Here is an 18,958-nt window from a genome sequence, read left to right on the forward strand (position 1 = left end):
ACATGCAGGTAAGTCTTAATTTTCAGTATTCTCAATAGTAAATATCAAAATTAATTCTTCGGATCAATACTTCAATAATCATACAACATGAGAGAGTGATGGCAAAGCACTCCTGCAGGTTATTATCTCCAGGGTTTCTAGAAAATAAGCTCTGCCCAATTTATTCCACCCTATTTATTGACCTGAGATGAGTGAGGTGTGTCACCAAGCTTACTTTAATGTCTAGCCATATTTATGGTAGGCGTTAGTAAAAGGTACCCCCCTTAACAGTCCACTGTTTCCAGTAACCATCCCACCCATTTCCAAGGGGTGGCTTTCTATCACTCTCTCTTTGGAGGAGTATTGAAACTCAGAGTTTCTCCTCTGATTTTTCCTAAATATTGTATCGTGCCAGGGATCCTAAGTTCTGGTAGAGTTGGCCACTTTGAGTCTAGGAGAGTGGAGCAGAAGCCTGAAGCAATAAGAGACTTTTTAAGTGAAGCTCTATCACACAGTACTGCCAAGATTCAGGCATTCTCCATAGCCTGACAATATAACTTCTCTTTAGATGATTTGTTGTCCCTTGAATAAACTCCCCAGCTGTCACAGCACAGAGACATGGTCTGAAATTAACTCTCACTTATGGTTGTTGCATTGATTATAGTCTCACTAAAGTGCTTTGGGAAATATCCCATTCCGGAACTTGGATTGGGATGGAATAATGTGAGTGATTGCCTAAAATTCTCAAAAAGTTTTTGTTTGTTTGTTTGTTTTGTGTTCGTTTGCTTGATTAAGAATTTATTTATTTATTTTTTTATCCAATAAAGAAAGTATTTCCTTTCCTGGACCCATTGTAAGAGTCCTTTCCTTAGCAACAGATGTGTCATCTCAAAATATTTTGCTAATTGGGTGCAGCTCAACTGATTTGAATTTCAATCAGTCAAGACACTATCATACCCTAAATTCTCTTTTCACTTATTTGTCTGTTCTGCCCCACTCTTAGGCTCTACTGACATCCATCAAAGCACCCAAGAAGAAAAATGGCCATAATTGGAATCCCGATGTTTGGATTTTTCATCACAGCTCTCCTGATGAAACTTCAGGAATCATGGGCTATCACAGGTAAGTACTGAGAAAATCAAAACTAGGGATATAAAGCTCTGAGAGCATTGGAGAAATAAACTTTGGACATCTGCAAGACAATCTTTGGATTGAAAGAAATGTGTGATAGTTATTATGCAGGTCTAAATTTAAAAGTATAAATTGTGGATGGAAGAGTTCTTTTCTCATCACAGTTTGAAATAAGTCCATTTTAGTTTAGAGGAATAGAACTGGGTTGTATATTGATCAATGCCATTGACTTTGTGGTAAGCTGAACTTGAGGGGGAAATATTTTCTGACAGGCATTAACAAGCTACCTCTGTGGGCTTTGATTTCTCTTTCTAGAAAATTAGGAAAATTAAAAACCCCACATAATTTTGTGAGGATTAAATAAGAAAAATACAAGAAGTTTGGTGAATACATAGGAGGCTTTTGGTTTTTTGTTTTTGGCATGTAAATTCTGTCAGCATATTTTGAGCACTGACATAAAATTGATCACTAGAAAGGAAAGTCACCAAAAATTCCCAAACTACCCATGAGGAGGGGAAGAGTGGATGTGCTGATATGAATTGAATTTAATTTACTGCCTTTTGGGACAGTGATAGCCCTTCTACAGTGAATCTTACAATGATCTTTAGTCACGGTTACTTAGTGATTTTCATAAGAGAGTAGAAAAATAAGTAATGAATTAAAGAGTCTGATGTTCTTTGCCATCTCCTGAGCAAACACTGTGCTGCTGTGAAGATGTATTGTGAAACCATATTCTTCACGCAGGTGACCCCCAAAGGGGGTTGTAGGGAGAATGAAAATACATAAAGCAATAACCCGGCTCCTAGATTCATGAAGGGAATTGTAGGTTTCTATTGCTCAGAAAGAGCCACACATATGCGGGGATGCATACCTGGAAAGACAGTCTCTTCCCTTAGGTTGGAAAGGAGCAACCAAGATATTTGTGTGTGTGTGTGTGTGTGTGTGTGTGTGTATGTGTGCACATGTGCACATGTATGTGTGTGCACAAATAGTAACAAATGCTAAACCAGTATGTGGCTTTATCAATATACAGTCAGACTTTAAAATATCCCTCTCATCTACATACACCACAGAGGCTGTACATTCTTCAATTGTAGCTTTCTTATTTCAAGTTGATGATTTCCTTGGTATAGATTATTCTCAGTATCAATCATAATAAAATAGGTTCCATAATGATAGTCTCAATTTAAGAAGTTTAAGATATAAGGGTATGTTGCTGAGGTCAATTCAAATATAATTCTTCCCTCATAGGGATATAGATCCCGGAAAGTGGGTATTCTACAACACTACGAGGTCTCAATCTTAATTTCCTAGGTACTTCGGCCCCCAGTTATGTTTTCCATGGGTCTGGTCCTTAAATGTAAAGCAGTTTCTGATTCTAAAGTCCTTGTTATAGGCCTGATGATAAACTAAGAAATTGCTTACTTGTCTGATTTCATCATAGAAGCAAAACCACAGAAGAAAATAATAGGAAAACTACATATAAGTAGGTAAACTAATCTACTCAAGATCACTAGGATAGTAAGTAGCTAAATAGAAAATTTAAATTTAATTTGATTTCAGAGTTCAGAAACCAATCTTTTAGGAGCTGCTGCTGGATTTCTAAAGTGGGAATCATTTTTCTGGCTAGTAATAATGAGAAAAACAACCATTTCACAAGACTGAGTTTTCAGACCCTGTTTCCTCCAGTCTACTCTCTCTAATACAACTCCCTGATTTCTTCCCTTCAACCTCTGTTCAACACTGATGTCCTCCACTCAGGCCTCATCTTTCCACTCATCCCTATGCTCTATCACTCCTCCATTCCACTCAGCCCTATCCCATTCCACCATCCCCTGCCCACAATTTGTGTCTCACGTCCTGGGTTCTTCTGCATCTTCCTCTGCTTGTTCCAACCCTAACTCCCTTTTCTACCTTTTCAGAGAATCATGTGATCATCCAGGCTGAGTTCTATCTGAGCCCTGACACATCATCTGAGTTTATGTTTGACTTTGATGGTGATGAGATTTTCCATGTGGATATGAAAAAGACGGAGACAGTCTGGCGGCTTACAGAATTTGGTGAATTTGCCAGCTTTGAAGCTCAGGGTGCATTGGCCAATATAGCTGTGGACAAAGCCAACCTGGACATCATGATAAAGCGCTCCAACCATACCCCAAACACCAATGGTAACTCTCTCCATTGCAGATGTGGGAATCGTCCTTTAAAATAGATGTTTCGGCTCTTTGTGTCATGTTATTTTGACTGACTTTCTCTTCTAGGGGCCTAACTTTGCCATAAGCAAGCCCAAAATTCTTATGCTACAGACCCAGACTTCATGGATTTTTCATTTCTTGATGTTCTCACATCTTGTCTCTGCCATCCACAGTCATTTGTAAAGTTATTTCCCTGAATCCATGCTGGGGGAGCCAGGAATGAGGTCCTCAGACATCTTTACCTTAATATTGGTTCCAATTCACAATGAAGGTATCAGAGATAGGTGTCTGAGACTGTGGCATTGTTTCTCAGGGCATAATCTCAACTGCTTTTCAGTTTTAGTGGAAGGGCAGAGCCATGTCTAAGCATAGATGGCTAATTTTGTCATATGTCCTCCAGTACCTCCAGAGGTGACTGTGCTCCCAAACAAACCTGTGGAACTGGGAGAGCCCAACACCCTCATCTGTTTCATCGACAAGTTCTCCCCACCAGTGGTCAATGTCACGTGGCTCCAAAATGGAAAACCTGTCACCACTGGAGTGTCGGAAACAGTCTTCCTGCCAAGAGAAGACCACCTTTTCCGCAAATTCCACTATCTCCCTTTTCTGCCCTCAACTGAGGATGTCTATGACTGCAAGGTGGAGCACTGGGGTTTGGACGAGCCTCTTCTCAAGCACTGGGGTATGAACCAATCTTCATTCTCTTTTATTTTATGATTTCCTCCTGTGATGCATGTGTTGGGTACTTTGGGACCCGAAGTACCTTAACTATTTCATAAGAACTTCTACAATTCCTATTCCTTGTTTTCTCTCATTATCCAGTCTTTCTCACTTCTTAGCTTATAATTCCCTTGATACATCATTTTGTCTTCCTCTTCTTTAACTGATTAATAACTGTTCTTTTAACTTAGTACCTGATATTTGGTCATAAGTGCTCCTCCCTACTACATTTATTACTTCTATACTTTGTTTTATACTTCCCCAGAGTTTGAAGCACGAACCCCACTCCCAGAGACAAAAGAGAATGTGGTGTGCGCCCTGGGCCTGGTTGTGGGTCTGGTGGGCATCATTGTTGGGACCATCTTCATCATCAAGGGAGTGCGCAAAGGCAATGCTGTTGAACGTCGAGGTCCTCTGTGAGGCACTTGCAGGTGGGTTTGATGTGCAAGACATATATGTAGTTATAAAGGGAAGGAAACAGAGCAGGGAGAGAAACATGTGATGCCATTAAGGGGAAAAAGTAGGAAAAGCCTTGGCTCTTGAGTCACCTTTGCTAAGACAGCATCAGACACTGGCATTGTCTGGTAACTCTAAGCTGCAAGGTCTCTTATTTCTGTCTATATTTGTGCACCTAGACTTTCAGTCTAGGAAATTATCTCCAGTGCCTAAGACTATTGTTTTACATTAGAATACTGGATCCAGTGATCTAGGAAAGTTAGCTTCAAGATTTGGGTACTTCCTGGCTTATATTTTCTGGGCAGGCCATCGGGTCAAAAAGCACTTTCAGAACTTGGCTCTTTTGGGGTTAGTGTAGATTCTTTGCATGAAATGGAAATTTCTTGGAGACCAACGTCTGTTTTTGCTTCTTCAATCTAAAAAGTGATGTTGGAAGTTTTAAGAGAAGGTAAAGCACGGTCTGCTCATAGCACTTCATATTGGAAAGGTTGTATTTACTAGAGGTCAGATGAATACTAAGAGACTTTTCTGAAGTCAAAGGATTAAGGGAGAAGAGGAAGGAATCTGAAGGTAAGTTCTCAAAATATTCATTTTAAACTCTTTGGTAACTATGTGTATCTGGCTACAGGTAATGGACTTTCCTAGAGAGAAGAATGAAAGATCAATGAAGAGATTTCTGCTTTAATATCTTTACAAACCTGACAATACTTCAGTCATTTATCTCAGAGAAGACAACCATTCTTCAGCACTTTCCAGCCCTTTAGTCACTCTGTGAATGATGATGCCTTCTAGATCTCTCCATGTTCTAACATCTAGCTTCCTTGTCTATTACCCCTTCCTGTATCTGTTTTCCCTCCATTTCCCACTATCTTTTGTTGGCATGCAATGCCTCTAAAATAGGCCCCATAAGATCCTTTTTCACTATGGAAACTTTAAAAATGTTCTATGGGAGCATCTCCTTTGTACTTATTGCTTGAGGTTTCTTCAAACTGTGATTGTGATTTTTATGACTATAATAAACTATTGAATGAGCCTTAGGTGGAATTTTTTGTGTCTGAGCCAATTCATCCTGAAATGTCAAAATGTTGGATATGTCTTATAAACTTATTATTAATTAAAAATATCCAGGTTTATTAGGGCTGTATCTTATTCAGAGGATCTGTAAGCAATCCAGTTGCTGTGGTCCAGTCTTCATCTGAAAAACTCTAGATTAAAGTTTGTTGGGAGATCTTTACTGAGCAACCAACTCAGAATCTGGTTTTGATTCTTGAGCCTGCAATTCAATGAGATATCTGTATCTTCAGTAGGGTGAATCGTAAAGCCTAGTGTTTGGTCTCATAGTAGGTGAGAAAAATGGTGTAGAAAAAATGGGGTTAGAGTCAGAAGCAGAATATATATAGAATATACACACACACACACACACACACACACACACACACACACACACACACACACACATATATATATATATATATATATATATATATTACAGAATTTACAAATCAACATCACCCATTCCAGGCTCCATGAGGAATGAGATTAAACACTGAAGATTAACATTACTCATTTTATCAACATAGTCTTGGTAGCCTGTTTCATTACCAGGAGAATAATATGACTTATTTTTGTAACCGTCTTGTATTTGGAATGTGTCCCTCAGTGGAAAAACTGAGTAAAGGCAGCAGGGAGAGAATATGGTATTAAGTGGGAGGAAAGAATGTTTGAGATACAGTGACCTATTGCTCACTTCTCTGTGAAACTATTACTTGATATTTATTTCTAAAATAGTTACCAGAAACTACCCCAAACCGTAAAGGTTAATTATCCATGACAAATGTGGTAGACTAGCATATGTGTTTGAAATGAATTTGACTTGGGCTTCGTATTGGTTTGATCATTTACTAGCTATATATTCACTGGTATCTTATGTAACTCAGTTTAGCCTGATTTCTTTCATGAAAATACTGATACTTATTTTTACCATATTTAGTTATTATGAGAATTAAAGGAAATGCAAGAAATGTAATTAGGTACCATGCTTATGAGCAATATTCAAAATAGTAAATTTCATTATTTTTCCTAAAAGTTTCTATAGCTTGTAATAAAAAATCTAAGAGAAACAAAACAAAATAAGCACAAACCAAAGAAGCATGAGTTGAAGGGTAGCAAAATATGCCACCCCGACATATGCCTTTTCGGCATAAGGATTATCTTGAGCTGATAAGGTGGTTTTAAATAATAGAATTGCTTTACATCACTTGTTTGCTGAAAAAGGAAGTGTCTGTGCCATAGTAAACACCTCCTGCTTTACCCAGCTTAACACATCTGGTATTATAGAAACTCGAATACAAGGAATAAACAAACGTGCCACTTGGCTAAAACAGATTGATGCCTCTTTAGGTACATTCTTTGATATATTTGCTACTAAATGGTTTGTTTCATAGGGTCCTAGATAAGAAGCATACTTTAGTTATTTTGGTATCGTCCCCCTGATAGTCATCATTGCAGCCTACCTGATGAGCTGTGTTCACAGCCATCAGCAGTACATTAGATAATCTTACTGTGTTTGAAAAAACAGCAACAAGATGAATAATGAGATAAACAGTGAAAACCTTCCACAAATCTGACATCTTAACCTATGAGTTTCCCAGCAAAACATGAACAACTTAACCCTGATGCTGACTGAAAGCAGTGGTAGTAGTAAAGTTTTAGTCAGTTTCTCATGTGTGAGAAGATGACCAAAAGGGGGGAATTATTAAAGTAATTAAACAAAGAGGCATTAGACTGAGAAGATCCTCATGCCTTGGTTGCCTACATTAACAACCCCAAACCGAAGATGAAGTCAGTTCCTGTAAGTGCACTCGTATCTCAGAACACAAAATTTAAGAACAATCAATCATAAAGAGCCAACTAAAGTAAGGCATTCACTAATGCTATAGCCAATCTATAGCTTCCTTGTCTTTTCTATAAAAGCTTTTTTCCTAGCTCCTAATGGCAGAACTCTTTTAACCGCTTTTATTTGGTGCTGCCAGATTTAAATCGATGTTTGCTAAAATAAACCCTCAAATATTTTAGTGTTCCCCAGTTAATCTTTTAACAATCCTACAAGACTGTAAGTAGCAATTTTCTCTACTTATGGTTTATAATATCAAAGTCTTCAGAAAAATGAAGATATGTATAATAGGCTCAGATGCTTCTTTTACAGAGTTCCACTTTTTAGTTATAAAATATGTCTATGCACAAAAGAAACTATGCTAAAACTCAGACAAGTATGGAATAAAAAAAGAAAAATTTAATCCTGAGTGGTGAACACACAATGCAATATACATATGACATATTATTAAATTGTACACTCGAAACCTTTATAATTTTATTAACCAATGTCACCTCAATAAATTTAACTTAAAAAAAGAAAAAAAAGTAAATCTATATCTTACCATGTAAAAATGCATTTTGGAATAGACTTTCCTTTTTAGAGAAGCTTTAAGTTTGCAGAAAAGATATGCAGAAAGTAGGTGAGTTTATACATATCCCCAAGTACTCCCCCGCTCCACATATAGTACCTCTTATAATTAACATCTTACTGTAGTGTGGTGCATTTGTTACAATTAATGAACTAATATCGACAGATTGTTATTAATGGATGTCGATAGCTCACATTAGGGTTCACTTTAGTATTATACAATTCAATGGCTTTTGACAATGGATAACGTTATGTATCCATCATTGCAGTGTCATAAAGACTAATTTCACTGACCTGAAAATTTCTTGTGCTCCATCTATTCCTTCCACTTCTCTCCCTGGACACTAGAAACTACTGATCTTTTTACCATCTTCATAGTTTTACCTTTTCTAGAATGTCGTATAATTAAATCAAATAACTTTTTCATTCTAAGATACTTCTTTCACTTAACAATGTGTATTTAAGTTTTCTCTATGTGTTTAATAGCTTATTTCTTTTTATCACTAAATCTCACTTCATCATATAGATTTACCACAGCTCATTTATCCATCCACCTATTGAAAGACATTTTGGTTGCTTCCAAGTTTGGGTAATTATAATAAAGCTGCTATAAAAATTTGTGTAGAGGTTTTTGTGTGGAAAAGTTTTCAACTCATTTTAGTAAATCCCTGAGACATATTGCTGAATCATATGGTAAGAGTATGCCAGACTCCGGAAAAAAATGGCGTAGATAATAGAGGCTTTGTTCATCTCTCTTGTGACCAAATTAAAGTTGTGACAGAAACACAGAGCAAACAGCAAGCAAAGTCTCCCAAGATCTAGATGAACAGAAGCACTACAACTAAGGAGAGGAATAATTAATCAACCTGCAACAGTAGAAGGTAGGACAGGGTGAGGACAGGAGACAGCCAGGTGGCTGAGTGGGACAGAGGCTATGGCAGCAGAGCCTGGTAGTTGCTGATGCCTCATAAAGGAGCCACGTCTGTAACTAGACTTTCACGGTGACAGACCTGTTTGCTCTGAGCACCAGCGCAGAGTGGGTTGCACTGTTGGCACCAGGAATTTACAGGGGGAAGCTGAGTTGTCAGAGTGAGGACAGGAGGTAAGGCTCTCTTCTGGGCAGAACTGCTGGTGGTATCCATTGCTCCTCTGTTGAGCCCTTCCCCTCACTGTGTGCAGACCCAGAGCCGCTATAGCTGAGATGTCATCTAACTGGATAGCAGAGGTTATTCTGCCCAGAGGATTCCCTGAAACTCTGCCTCCCCAACTCGCGGCCCCACCTAAACCACATCTAAGTGTGTCCTCATCAAGTCTGGCGCTCCTTGCTGAGCAACGCCTCAACTCACACTGGTGGCAGCTAACCTTGTTTTCTAGGGCATTTTTGAGGCATCTATAAGCTCAGCATCCGTATTGTTTGCTAAATCTCAACAGGTAGCCCCAGAGTAACACAGGCTGGGACTAAACTTGGCCTGCAGCTGAACCCCTCTCAGGACTATGCTATTGGACACTGATATTGGACTACACAAAACCACATTAATAAGACTGGGAGACTTAGGAGCTTTGCTTGGAACAAAGAAACAGACACAGAATGGCAGCCCAAATGGGAAGACAACGAAACAGAAATCATATGAGAGAACAGAACAGATATCTAGGAATAATGGAGTCAAGCAATCTAACAGATGTAGAGTTCAAAAATAGGTTATAAAGATGTTCAATGAATTTAGGAGAAGTGTAGATGAACTCAGTGAGAACTTTAACAAAGAGATAAAAAACATAAAAATGGAAATGGAAATTACAAAAGGGAACCAGGCAGAAATGAAGAACACATTATCTGAGATGAAGAGTATATTAGAGGGAATCAACAGAGTGGGTGAAGAAGAGGATCTATATGGAAGATGGGAAGCCAGGAATACCCAATCAGAATGGCAAGAAAAAAGAAGCCAAGACTGGAATAGTAATTTAAGATTTTTGTGTGGAATAATTAAATGTAAAAATATTTATGTCATAGGGGTACCTGAAGGAAAACAAGAAATTGAAGAGCTTTTTAAAGAAATAATGATGAAAAACTTCCCTAATCTGGTGAAGGAAATAGACATACAAACTCAGCAAGCTAAGAGAGCCCCCAAAACCAGGAACCCAAAGAGGCCCACACCAAGACACATTATAACTAAAATGCCAAAGGTTAAATACAAAGAGAGAATCTTCAAAACAACAAGAGAAAACCAGTAAGTTTCCAAGAAGAGAGCACCTGTAAGTCTGGCAGCTGATTTCTCAAAAGAAACTATGCAGGACAGAAAAATTTGGCATGAAATATTAACATGATGAATACCCAGGATCTACAACCACAAATACTTTAACAGAAAAGCTATTATTTAGAGTTGAAGGACAGATGAAGAGCTTCTCGGACAAAAATAAACTAAAGGAATTCATCAACACCAAGCCAGTATTACAGGAAATATTGGAGGGACTTCTTTAAGAGGAAAAAACATATGTCAGAAAAATGAATAAAGAATGGTAATAACCATCAACAAGTACCTCAAATGGAAAAGAATTTGAGGTACTTCAACCAAAAAATAGAGTGGCTGAATGGATAAGAAAACAGAATCCCTATGTATGCTGCCTACAAGAGACTCACTTCAGATTAAAAGACACAAACAGACTAAAAGGAAAGGGATAGAAAAAGATATTGCCTTGACGGACCTAGAGGGTATGGCACTGAATGAAGTTAGTCAGATAGAGAAAGACAAATATCATGTGATTTCACATACATGTGGAATCTAAAGAACAAAATAAACAAAAAAATGGAAATTAACTCATAGATATGGAGAATATTTTGAAGGCTACTAGATGGGAGGGGTGTTGGGGGGATGCAAGAAAGGGCAAAGGGTTTAAGAAATACAAATGCATAGTTACAAAATAGACATTGAGATATAAGGTGTTCCATAAGGAAAATAGTTAATAATGTAATAAATATGTAAGGGGGAAGAAGGGTACTAGATTTTGTGGGGTGATCTTATGTGAGTTGTATACATCTCTAATCGCTATGTAGTGCAACTGAAACTAATATATTATTGTGTGCCAATATAATATGTAAACATGAGCAACTAATTTTCTAATATATTTCCGTAAAGCCTGGGGGGGGGGGGAATGTACATTCAGCTTTGTTAAGAAACTGTCTGAGTGTCTTCCAAAGTGACTGTACCATTTTGCATTCTTTCACAAATGAATGAAAGTCCCTGTTGTACTAATATTTGATGTTCTTAGGGTTCTGAATTTTAGCTAGATATCCAATTTCAAAAATTATTTGTTTGAGCTAATTATATTTTCACAGGAAGTTGCAAAGACAGTATAGAGAGATCCTGTAGACCCCTTCACTTATTTTCCCCCAGTGATTATATCTTAAGAAGCTGTAGTACAATATCAAAACTAGAAAACTGACATTGGTACAATGTGTACATATAGTTTTATGCCTATGTTTGTTTTATCACATTTATGGATTTGCGTGACCACTACCACAATCAAGCACAGAACCATTCCATTGCAGCAGAGATCTCTCTCATGCTACCTTTTATAGTTACAACCACTTCCCTCCAGACATTATCCCTCTAACATCTAACAAGCACTTACACTTTGGTTGTTTCTAGTTTGAGACCATTACCAAAAGAGTTGCTTTGAACATTTGTGTAAGGTTACTGTGTGAACACGAGTTTTCACTTCTCTGGCATAAGTGTTCAGAAATGTAATTACTGGATCATGTTTAAGGAAAATTTACTTTTTAAAGAAACTGTAGAATTATTTTCCAGAGAAGCTGTAGCACTTTACATTCTCACCCTTAGTGTATGAAAGATCCAGTTTGTCTGCATTCTCACTAGCAGTTAAAATTTTCAGTATTTTATTTTTTATATTTTAGCTGTTTTTATAGTGGCATGTTATCATGTTCTTATTTTACATTTGTCTAATGTCTACTTGTATTAAATATTCAATGTGCTCATTTGTTATCTGGATATCCCCTTGGATAAAATGTCTCTTCATGTCTTATGCCCATTTTGTAATTAGATTTTTTTTTTTAGTGTGTAGTTTTGAGAATCTTTTTATATTCTATATACAAGCCCTTTTTAAAAAAATTATTTTTATTTTTTATGGTGACATTGGTTAATGAAACCCAGCAAGTTTCAGGTGTACAATAAGGCATATATATTTTGCATTATGTATTCCCCTCCCATAGTTCGATTTCTTTCTGTCACCACATATTTGGCCCCTTTTACCCCATCTACGTCCCCCTCCCCATGCCCCCTCTCCTCTGGTAACCACTAGTCTATTGTCCATGAGTCTCTGATGCTTGTCCTGTTTATTTGTTGCTTTTAAGTTTATATCCCACATATACATGATATTATGTGGTTTTCAATACATGTCCTTAGTAATATTTAGGGATTATAAATATTTTTTATATGTGGCTTATCTTTTCATTCATTTAACAGAATATTTATAGAATGTTAATTTTGATAAAGCTATTTATTGATATTTTGCTTTTATGAATTCCACTTTTAGTGTCATGTCTAAAAACTCTTCACCAGATTCTAGGTCCCAAAGATCTTTTTCCTCTGTTTCCTTCTAAAAGTTTTACATTTTACATTCAAATATTTGTTCTATTTTGAGTGAATTTTTTTAATAAAGTGTGAGACTTGGTCTCTTTTTTCCCCCTTTTTCTTTCCTTCTTTTTTCTTTCTCTCCCCACTCCCCCATGGATATTCACTTCTTCCAGCACCATTTGAAAAGACTTCATTCGATAGCTTTGCACCATTGTCAGAATGAATTGGTGTGGATCTATTTCTGGATTCTTCATATTGTTCCATCAATTTATGTCCATTACTGCACAATATCCATCAGTCTTGATTACCGTAGCTATATAAAGGTCTTAAATGTGGTTAAAGTGATCTCTCAACTTAATTTTCTTTATCAAGTTTGTTTTATCTATTCTAATTCCTTTGCTTTTTCTTATAAATTTTAGAATAACTTTGTCTGCAACTATTAAAATTATTGCTGGGATTTTGACTGAAATGAGAGTAAACTAGGATATCAATTTAGAGGAGAATCAGCATCTTTACTAGGTTGAGTTTTTCAGCTGATAAATATAGTCTCCATTCATTTATTTTTAAAATTTTATTTTATAATTAGTTTCAAGTATACGTTACATTGGTGAGACATTTATATAGATTGTAAAATGATCCCCCTAATTGCTTTTTCTCTCTTCTGGCTCTCCACCTAGCCATTACATTAATGCTAACTGTATTCTCTATACCACGCTCCCCAACCCTGTAACCATGTATCAATTACTAATTTGTACTTTTTTTAACCCTTCACCTTTCTCCCAGCCCTCCAAACCCCTCTGCCTTCTGTCTGTCACCACATTGTCCTCTATATTTGTGAATATGTTTTTGATTAGTTTGTTCTTTTTGTTTCTTAGATCTGCATGTAAGTCAAATCATATGATATTTGTCTTTCTCTGTCTGACTTATTTCACTAACATAATAATCTCTAGGTCCATCCATGTTGTGAATAATAGGATTTCATTTTTTTTAATGTCTGAGTAATATAATCCATTATATATATGAACCATAATTTCTTTATCCAATTGTCTGTTGATGGGCATTAGGTTACTTCAATATCTTGGCTATTATAAATTGTGCTGCCATGAACATAGGCATAGATCTTTATGAATTCTTTGATAAATACCCAGAAGTACAATTTCTGGGTCAAAAGGTATATCTATTTTTAATTTTCTTGAGAAGACTGCAGACCGTTTTTCATAGTGGCTGTACCAATTTGCAACAGTGTATGAGAGGTTTGTTTTCTCCACATCCTCACCAATACTTGTCATTCTTTGACTTATTGATAATAGCCATTCTGGCAGGTGTGAGGTGATATCATGTTTTTTTGTTTATTTCTTTTGGTTTAGTTTTTTAAATTTTTCATAATTGTATTTTTAAAATTTATTTATTTAAATTAGTTTCAAGAATACAGCACATTGGTTAGACATTTATAGTTCATAAAACGACCTCCCCCCCCATGCTCTCTCCCTCCCCTGACCCTCCACCTAGCCACCGTATGAATGCTAACTGCATTCCTTATGCCATGCTCCCCATCCCCGTGACCATCCATCACCTACTAATTTGTACTTCTTTAACTTATTCAGCCCCCAAACCCCTCTGCCCTCTGTCTGTCACCAAATTGTCCATGATATTTGTGAATCTGTTTTTGATTAGTTTATTCTTTTTATTCATTAGATATGGCATATAAGTGAAATCATTTAGTGTTTATCTTTTTCTATCTGACTTAAATACCTTCTAGGTCTATCAAAGTAATATGTTTTCCTATCCCCTTCCTTTTAGTCTGTGTCTTTTAATCTAAAGTGAGTCTCTTATAAACAACATGTAGGCATCTTGTTTTCCTTTTCATTCAATGTAGCTGTTACCATCCTTTATTCCTATTTTTGATGCATGTTTTTTCTTCTTAAAGAAGTCCCTCCAACATTTCCTGTAATACTGGCTTGGTGGTGATAAATTTCTTTAGCTTATTTTTGTCTAGGAAGTTCTTTATCTGTCCTTCAACTCTAAATGATAGCTTTGCTGGATAAAGTTTTCTTGGTTGTAGATCCTGGGTCTTCATCCTGTCAAATATTTTTTGCCAAGCTCTTCTGTTCTGTATAGTTTTTTTTGTTTTTTTTTTTTTTGAGAAATCAGCTGCCAGTCTTATGAGTGTTCCCTTATAGGTAGCTATCTTTTTCTCTTGTTGCTTTTAAGATTCCTCTTTGTATCTAACCTTTGACATTTTAATTATGATGCGTCTTGGCGTGGGCCTCTTTGGATCCCTGATTTTTGGAATTCTCTGAGCTTCCTGGAGTTTTATGTCCATTTTTCTCACCAGGTTAGGGAAGTTTTTCATCATTATTTCTTCAAACAGCTGTTCAACATCTCAATTTTCTTCAGTTACACCGATCAGAGGGGTATTTAGACCCTTAATAGTGTTCTATATGCTCCTTAAATTATTTTTATAGTCTTGGCACCTTTACTCTTGTCATTCTGATTGTGTGTCCTTAGATTTCCCATTCTCTTCTTTATTCACTTTGTTTATTCCTTTGTTTATTCTATTTAATATACTTCTCATCTCTGATAATGTGTTCTTCATTTCAGACTGGTTTCCTTTTATAATATCCATTTCCATTTTTATGTATTTTATCTCACTGAATTTATCCACACTTCCCAAAAATTCATTGAGCATCTTTACAATCAGTGTTTTGAACTCTGCATCTGTTAGATTACTTGACTCCATTATTCCTGGATATCTGTTCTGTTCTCTCATATGGTTTCTGCTTCTTTGTCTTCTCATTTGTGCCACCTTTCTGTGCCTGTTTTTATGTACTAAGCAAAGCACCTAAGTCTTCTTGTCTTATTGGTGTGGATTTGTGTAGTCAGTGTCCAGTGGCACAGTCCTGAGAGGGTTTCTGCTGCAGGCCAAACTTAACCCAAGCCTCTACCCCTTCAGGGCCACCTGTTAAGATTCAGCAAGCAATCCACAGATGCTGTGCTTATAGTTGCCTCAAAAGGCCACATCAGAAACTGAGGCCAGCTGCCACCAGTGTGAGTCTAGGCGCTGCTTGGCAAGGGGCACCTGACTAAGCGAGGACACACCTTGATATGGCTTGAGTGGGGCTGCGAGTTGGGGGAGGCAGAGTTTCAGGGAATCTTCTGGGTGGAGCAACCTCTGTTATCCAGTTTGATGAACTCTGTCTCAGTTATGGAGGCACTGAGTCCACACACTGGAAGGGGGGGGGTGGTCTCAACAGAGGAATAGTGTGTACTACGGGCATTTCTGTACAGAGGGAGTCTGCCCTCGGCCTTTGCTCTGACAACTCAGTGTCTCCCTGTAAGTCCTTGGTGTCCCCTATGCAGCTGACCTGGTGCTGGTGCTCAGAGAAAGCAGGTCTATCACCATGAAAGCCCAGTTGCAGACACTGTAAGAGTGGTGTGCAGCTGCTGGCTGCCAATGGTGTAGCCTCTGTCCCACTGAGTCACTCTGAACAGGACAGTCTCATGTCCTCGTCCTGTCCTACCTTCTGCCATTGCAAGATGAATTTTTAGTTCTCTCTCTAGTTGTAGGGCTTGTTCATCTAGATTCCAGGCCATTTTCCTTGCTGTTTGCTCCTTGTTTCTGTCACAACTTTGATTTTGTCGCTGGAGGGATGAACAGAGCCTCGATCATCTACGCTATTTCCACACACACCCCTCTATATTTTTCATTTCTGACTGATTCTATTTTATGAAATCTATGTCCTTTTTTATGCTTTAAAAAAAAATTTCACTAAATTCTTTGATCATCCTTATAACCAGTGTTTTGAACTCTGTATCTGATAGGGTTGCTTGCTCCCATTTCGTTTACTCATTTTTCGAGTATTCTTCTTTCTTTTTCATTTGGGACATGTTTGTTTCCCCTTTCTATGTTTGTTTCTATGTATTATGTAGATCTACTACATCTCCCAGTCTGTATGGCTTTATGTAGTAGGGTTTCTGTAGGGTCCAATGGTGCAGACTCCCTTGTCACCTAAACCAGGTGCTCCAGGGGTATTCCTTGTGTGGGTTGTATGTGCCGTCCCTTTATAGTTGAGCCTTGATTGCTATTGGCATGTCAGTGGTGGCACTGACCTTCAGGATGACAGGCTGTGAGGAATGGCCATGACTACAGTGGACAAGCTGTTGTACAGGGGCTGACCCCACAAAGAGGGATTCTCCCTAGTGGGGCTCTATTGTTTGCTGAGTCCGCTCTTTGGGTGTGTCATTTTTGGAGTTAATTAGGTGGTTCTCTGGTGTGATCTGAAGTTGGCTACTGGTTCTGTTGATTCTGGGGCTCCTTGGAAGGGTTTTTGGTGCAGGCTGTGGTTAGCTGCTGCCTGTGCCCTGCCCGGGTCCACCTGGTAGGAGATATAACATAATCTGTGGTTGGTATCTGCCTGTGCTGGAATTGGAGGCACCTGGGAGAGGTTATGCTGTGAGCCAAGGCTGGCTGCCACTGGTGACAGGCTGGAGGCTATGTAGTGAGTGGTATAGGGCAGCGGTTCCTTTTTGACACCAGGGACTGGTCCTCCTATGAGAATCCAATTCCCGATGGTATGAGGTGGAACAGAGGCAGTGATGCTAGTGCTGGGGAGCGGCTCCAAATACAAATGAAGCTTCTCTCTCTGGTCTGCAGCTCACCTGCTGCTGTGCAGCTTGGTTCTTAAAAGGGCACGGACCAGTACGGGTCTGTGGCCCAGGACTTAGGGACCTCTGGTACAGGGCATGCAAAGGCCAGCTGTGGTTTTTTAGGGATCATGGGCCTTTGAGAAATTTTAAGAAAATCCACAGCATAAGCCAAGGCCAGTAGCCTGTGAGGAACAGCCAATGAAAGAGATTCAGGCTTTTCCATGGGTTGGGTGAGGCAGGTTCTCAGGAAATCACCAGGATGGGGCGACCAGTATTAGCCATGTTAATGGAGCCCATCTGCTCCTGCCAGTGTGTGAGGAGAGGGCTTAATAAAGGAACAACGGCACCTGCCGGCACTTCTTTCACGGCCAGAGCTGCCCCTCCAGACCTTACCTCGAAGTCAGACAGTTCAGGTCCTCCTAGTGTGTCTCTGGCATTTTTTGAGTTCCTTCTCTGGAGCTTAGCCTGAGCGTTTGCTAGTGAGTGAGTCTGTGCTCAGCCCTTTAAGAAGACACCTGTGTTTATAGCAGGCCTCCATCTCACTCAAACTAAGACCCACTGATTTCCTATGCCACATGTTGTAGGGGTTCCTCTTCCCGGCACTGGTGCTCTGGGCTGGGGAGCCCACTGTGAGGCTGAGACCCTTTGCTCCTTAGAGGACAACCTCTACAGCCGAGATATTTCTTCCAATTTTTAACCACCACACATGGGTGTGTGAACCTGTTTGTTTTGTTTTTCTGCCCCACCTATGAGTCTCAGTGTGGCTTCTTTATTATATTTTTTGTCATAGGAGTTCTGTTTAGCTAGTCTTCAGATGATTTTCAAGGGTGGTTATCCTATAATTTAGTTGTAATTTTGATGTGGTCATGGGAGGAGGTGAGCACAGCATTTACCTACTCATCCATCCTGACCAGAAGTCAATATTCTCTCATTTTATCTTTCCCCTTATTTTAAAATATTTAATTTCTCATCTGACTATTCTTTGATAGACAGTAGATTATTTAGAAGTGTATTATTTCACTTCCAAAAACTTGGCCATTGTCCCAATCTTATTGATTTATAATTTAATAAGATTATGGTCAAATAAAATAATATATTCCGTGTGATTTTAATCCTGTCAAATTTATTGAGACTTGCTTTATGTACATAACATATGGCCTATTTCATAGATATTCTTCATGAAATTTAATTATTTATCCTGTAGTTATTGGACATAATCAATGTATATGTCAATTACAAATGCTAATTAAACTGAGATAGTTGAAGTATTGTTCATATCTCTGATTTCCTTACCAATGTTTATTTGCATGACACTGTAAAGAAGTTTTCCTGCCTTATATCACTACCTCCTAAGTTCTCACCCCAACACCATAAACTTAGCAAAAGTTCTGGAAGGAAAATCAACTGGCAGGTATAAGTAGCGTGTGTTATTTTAGGGGCCTCTATAGATTCCACGCAAGTCCACGGAGTTATTTAAAACTTATCTGATTTCTCCTTACCACATCACAATCTCCATTTCTGTGCCAGGCCCAATTTCTCACACATTCTGATGTTCAACAGATGACTCAAGGGTGAAGAGTGTGCTCTTGTCCCTGCTTACCTAAGCAGAAGTTGTTCATCTCCAGAATTTGGCATTGTTGGATTCTTTGTATCTAAAGCCCTTTGAAGTCTTTAAAAATAATATTTATCCAGTTTATCTGTTTGGTTTAGTTGAAACATTTTTTTTTGTTTTTATGGTGGCAGTGATGGACCTTGTAATTTTCATCATCTTAACTGGC

At 38.2% G+C, this 18,958-nt stretch overlaps 1 protein-coding gene across 1 annotated transcript; it reads left to right on the plus strand.

Annotated features, from left to right (window-relative positions):
* The first annotated feature begins 942 nt into the window (after positions 1-942).
* On the plus strand, positions 943-5,525 carry LOC107506766 (HLA class II histocompatibility antigen, DR alpha chain). The gene is made up of 5 exons (XM_016137623.2): positions 943-1,101; positions 3,033-3,278; positions 3,706-3,987; positions 4,291-4,456; positions 5,110-5,525. The coding sequence occupies exons 1-4, from the start codon at positions 1,020-1,022 to the stop codon at positions 4,443-4,445; spliced, it is 765 nt and encodes a 254-aa protein (XP_015993109.2). The 5' UTR covers positions 943-1,019; the 3' UTR covers positions 4,446-4,456; positions 5,110-5,525.
* Positions 5,526-18,958: the final 13,433 nt, after the last annotated feature.

This window comes from Rousettus aegyptiacus, unplaced genomic scaffold (assembly GCF_014176215.1).
Source record: "Rousettus aegyptiacus isolate mRouAeg1 unplaced genomic scaffold, mRouAeg1.p scaffold_m13_p_1, whole genome shotgun sequence".
Lineage (NCBI taxonomy): Eukaryota > Metazoa > Chordata > Mammalia > Chiroptera > Pteropodidae > Rousettus > Rousettus aegyptiacus.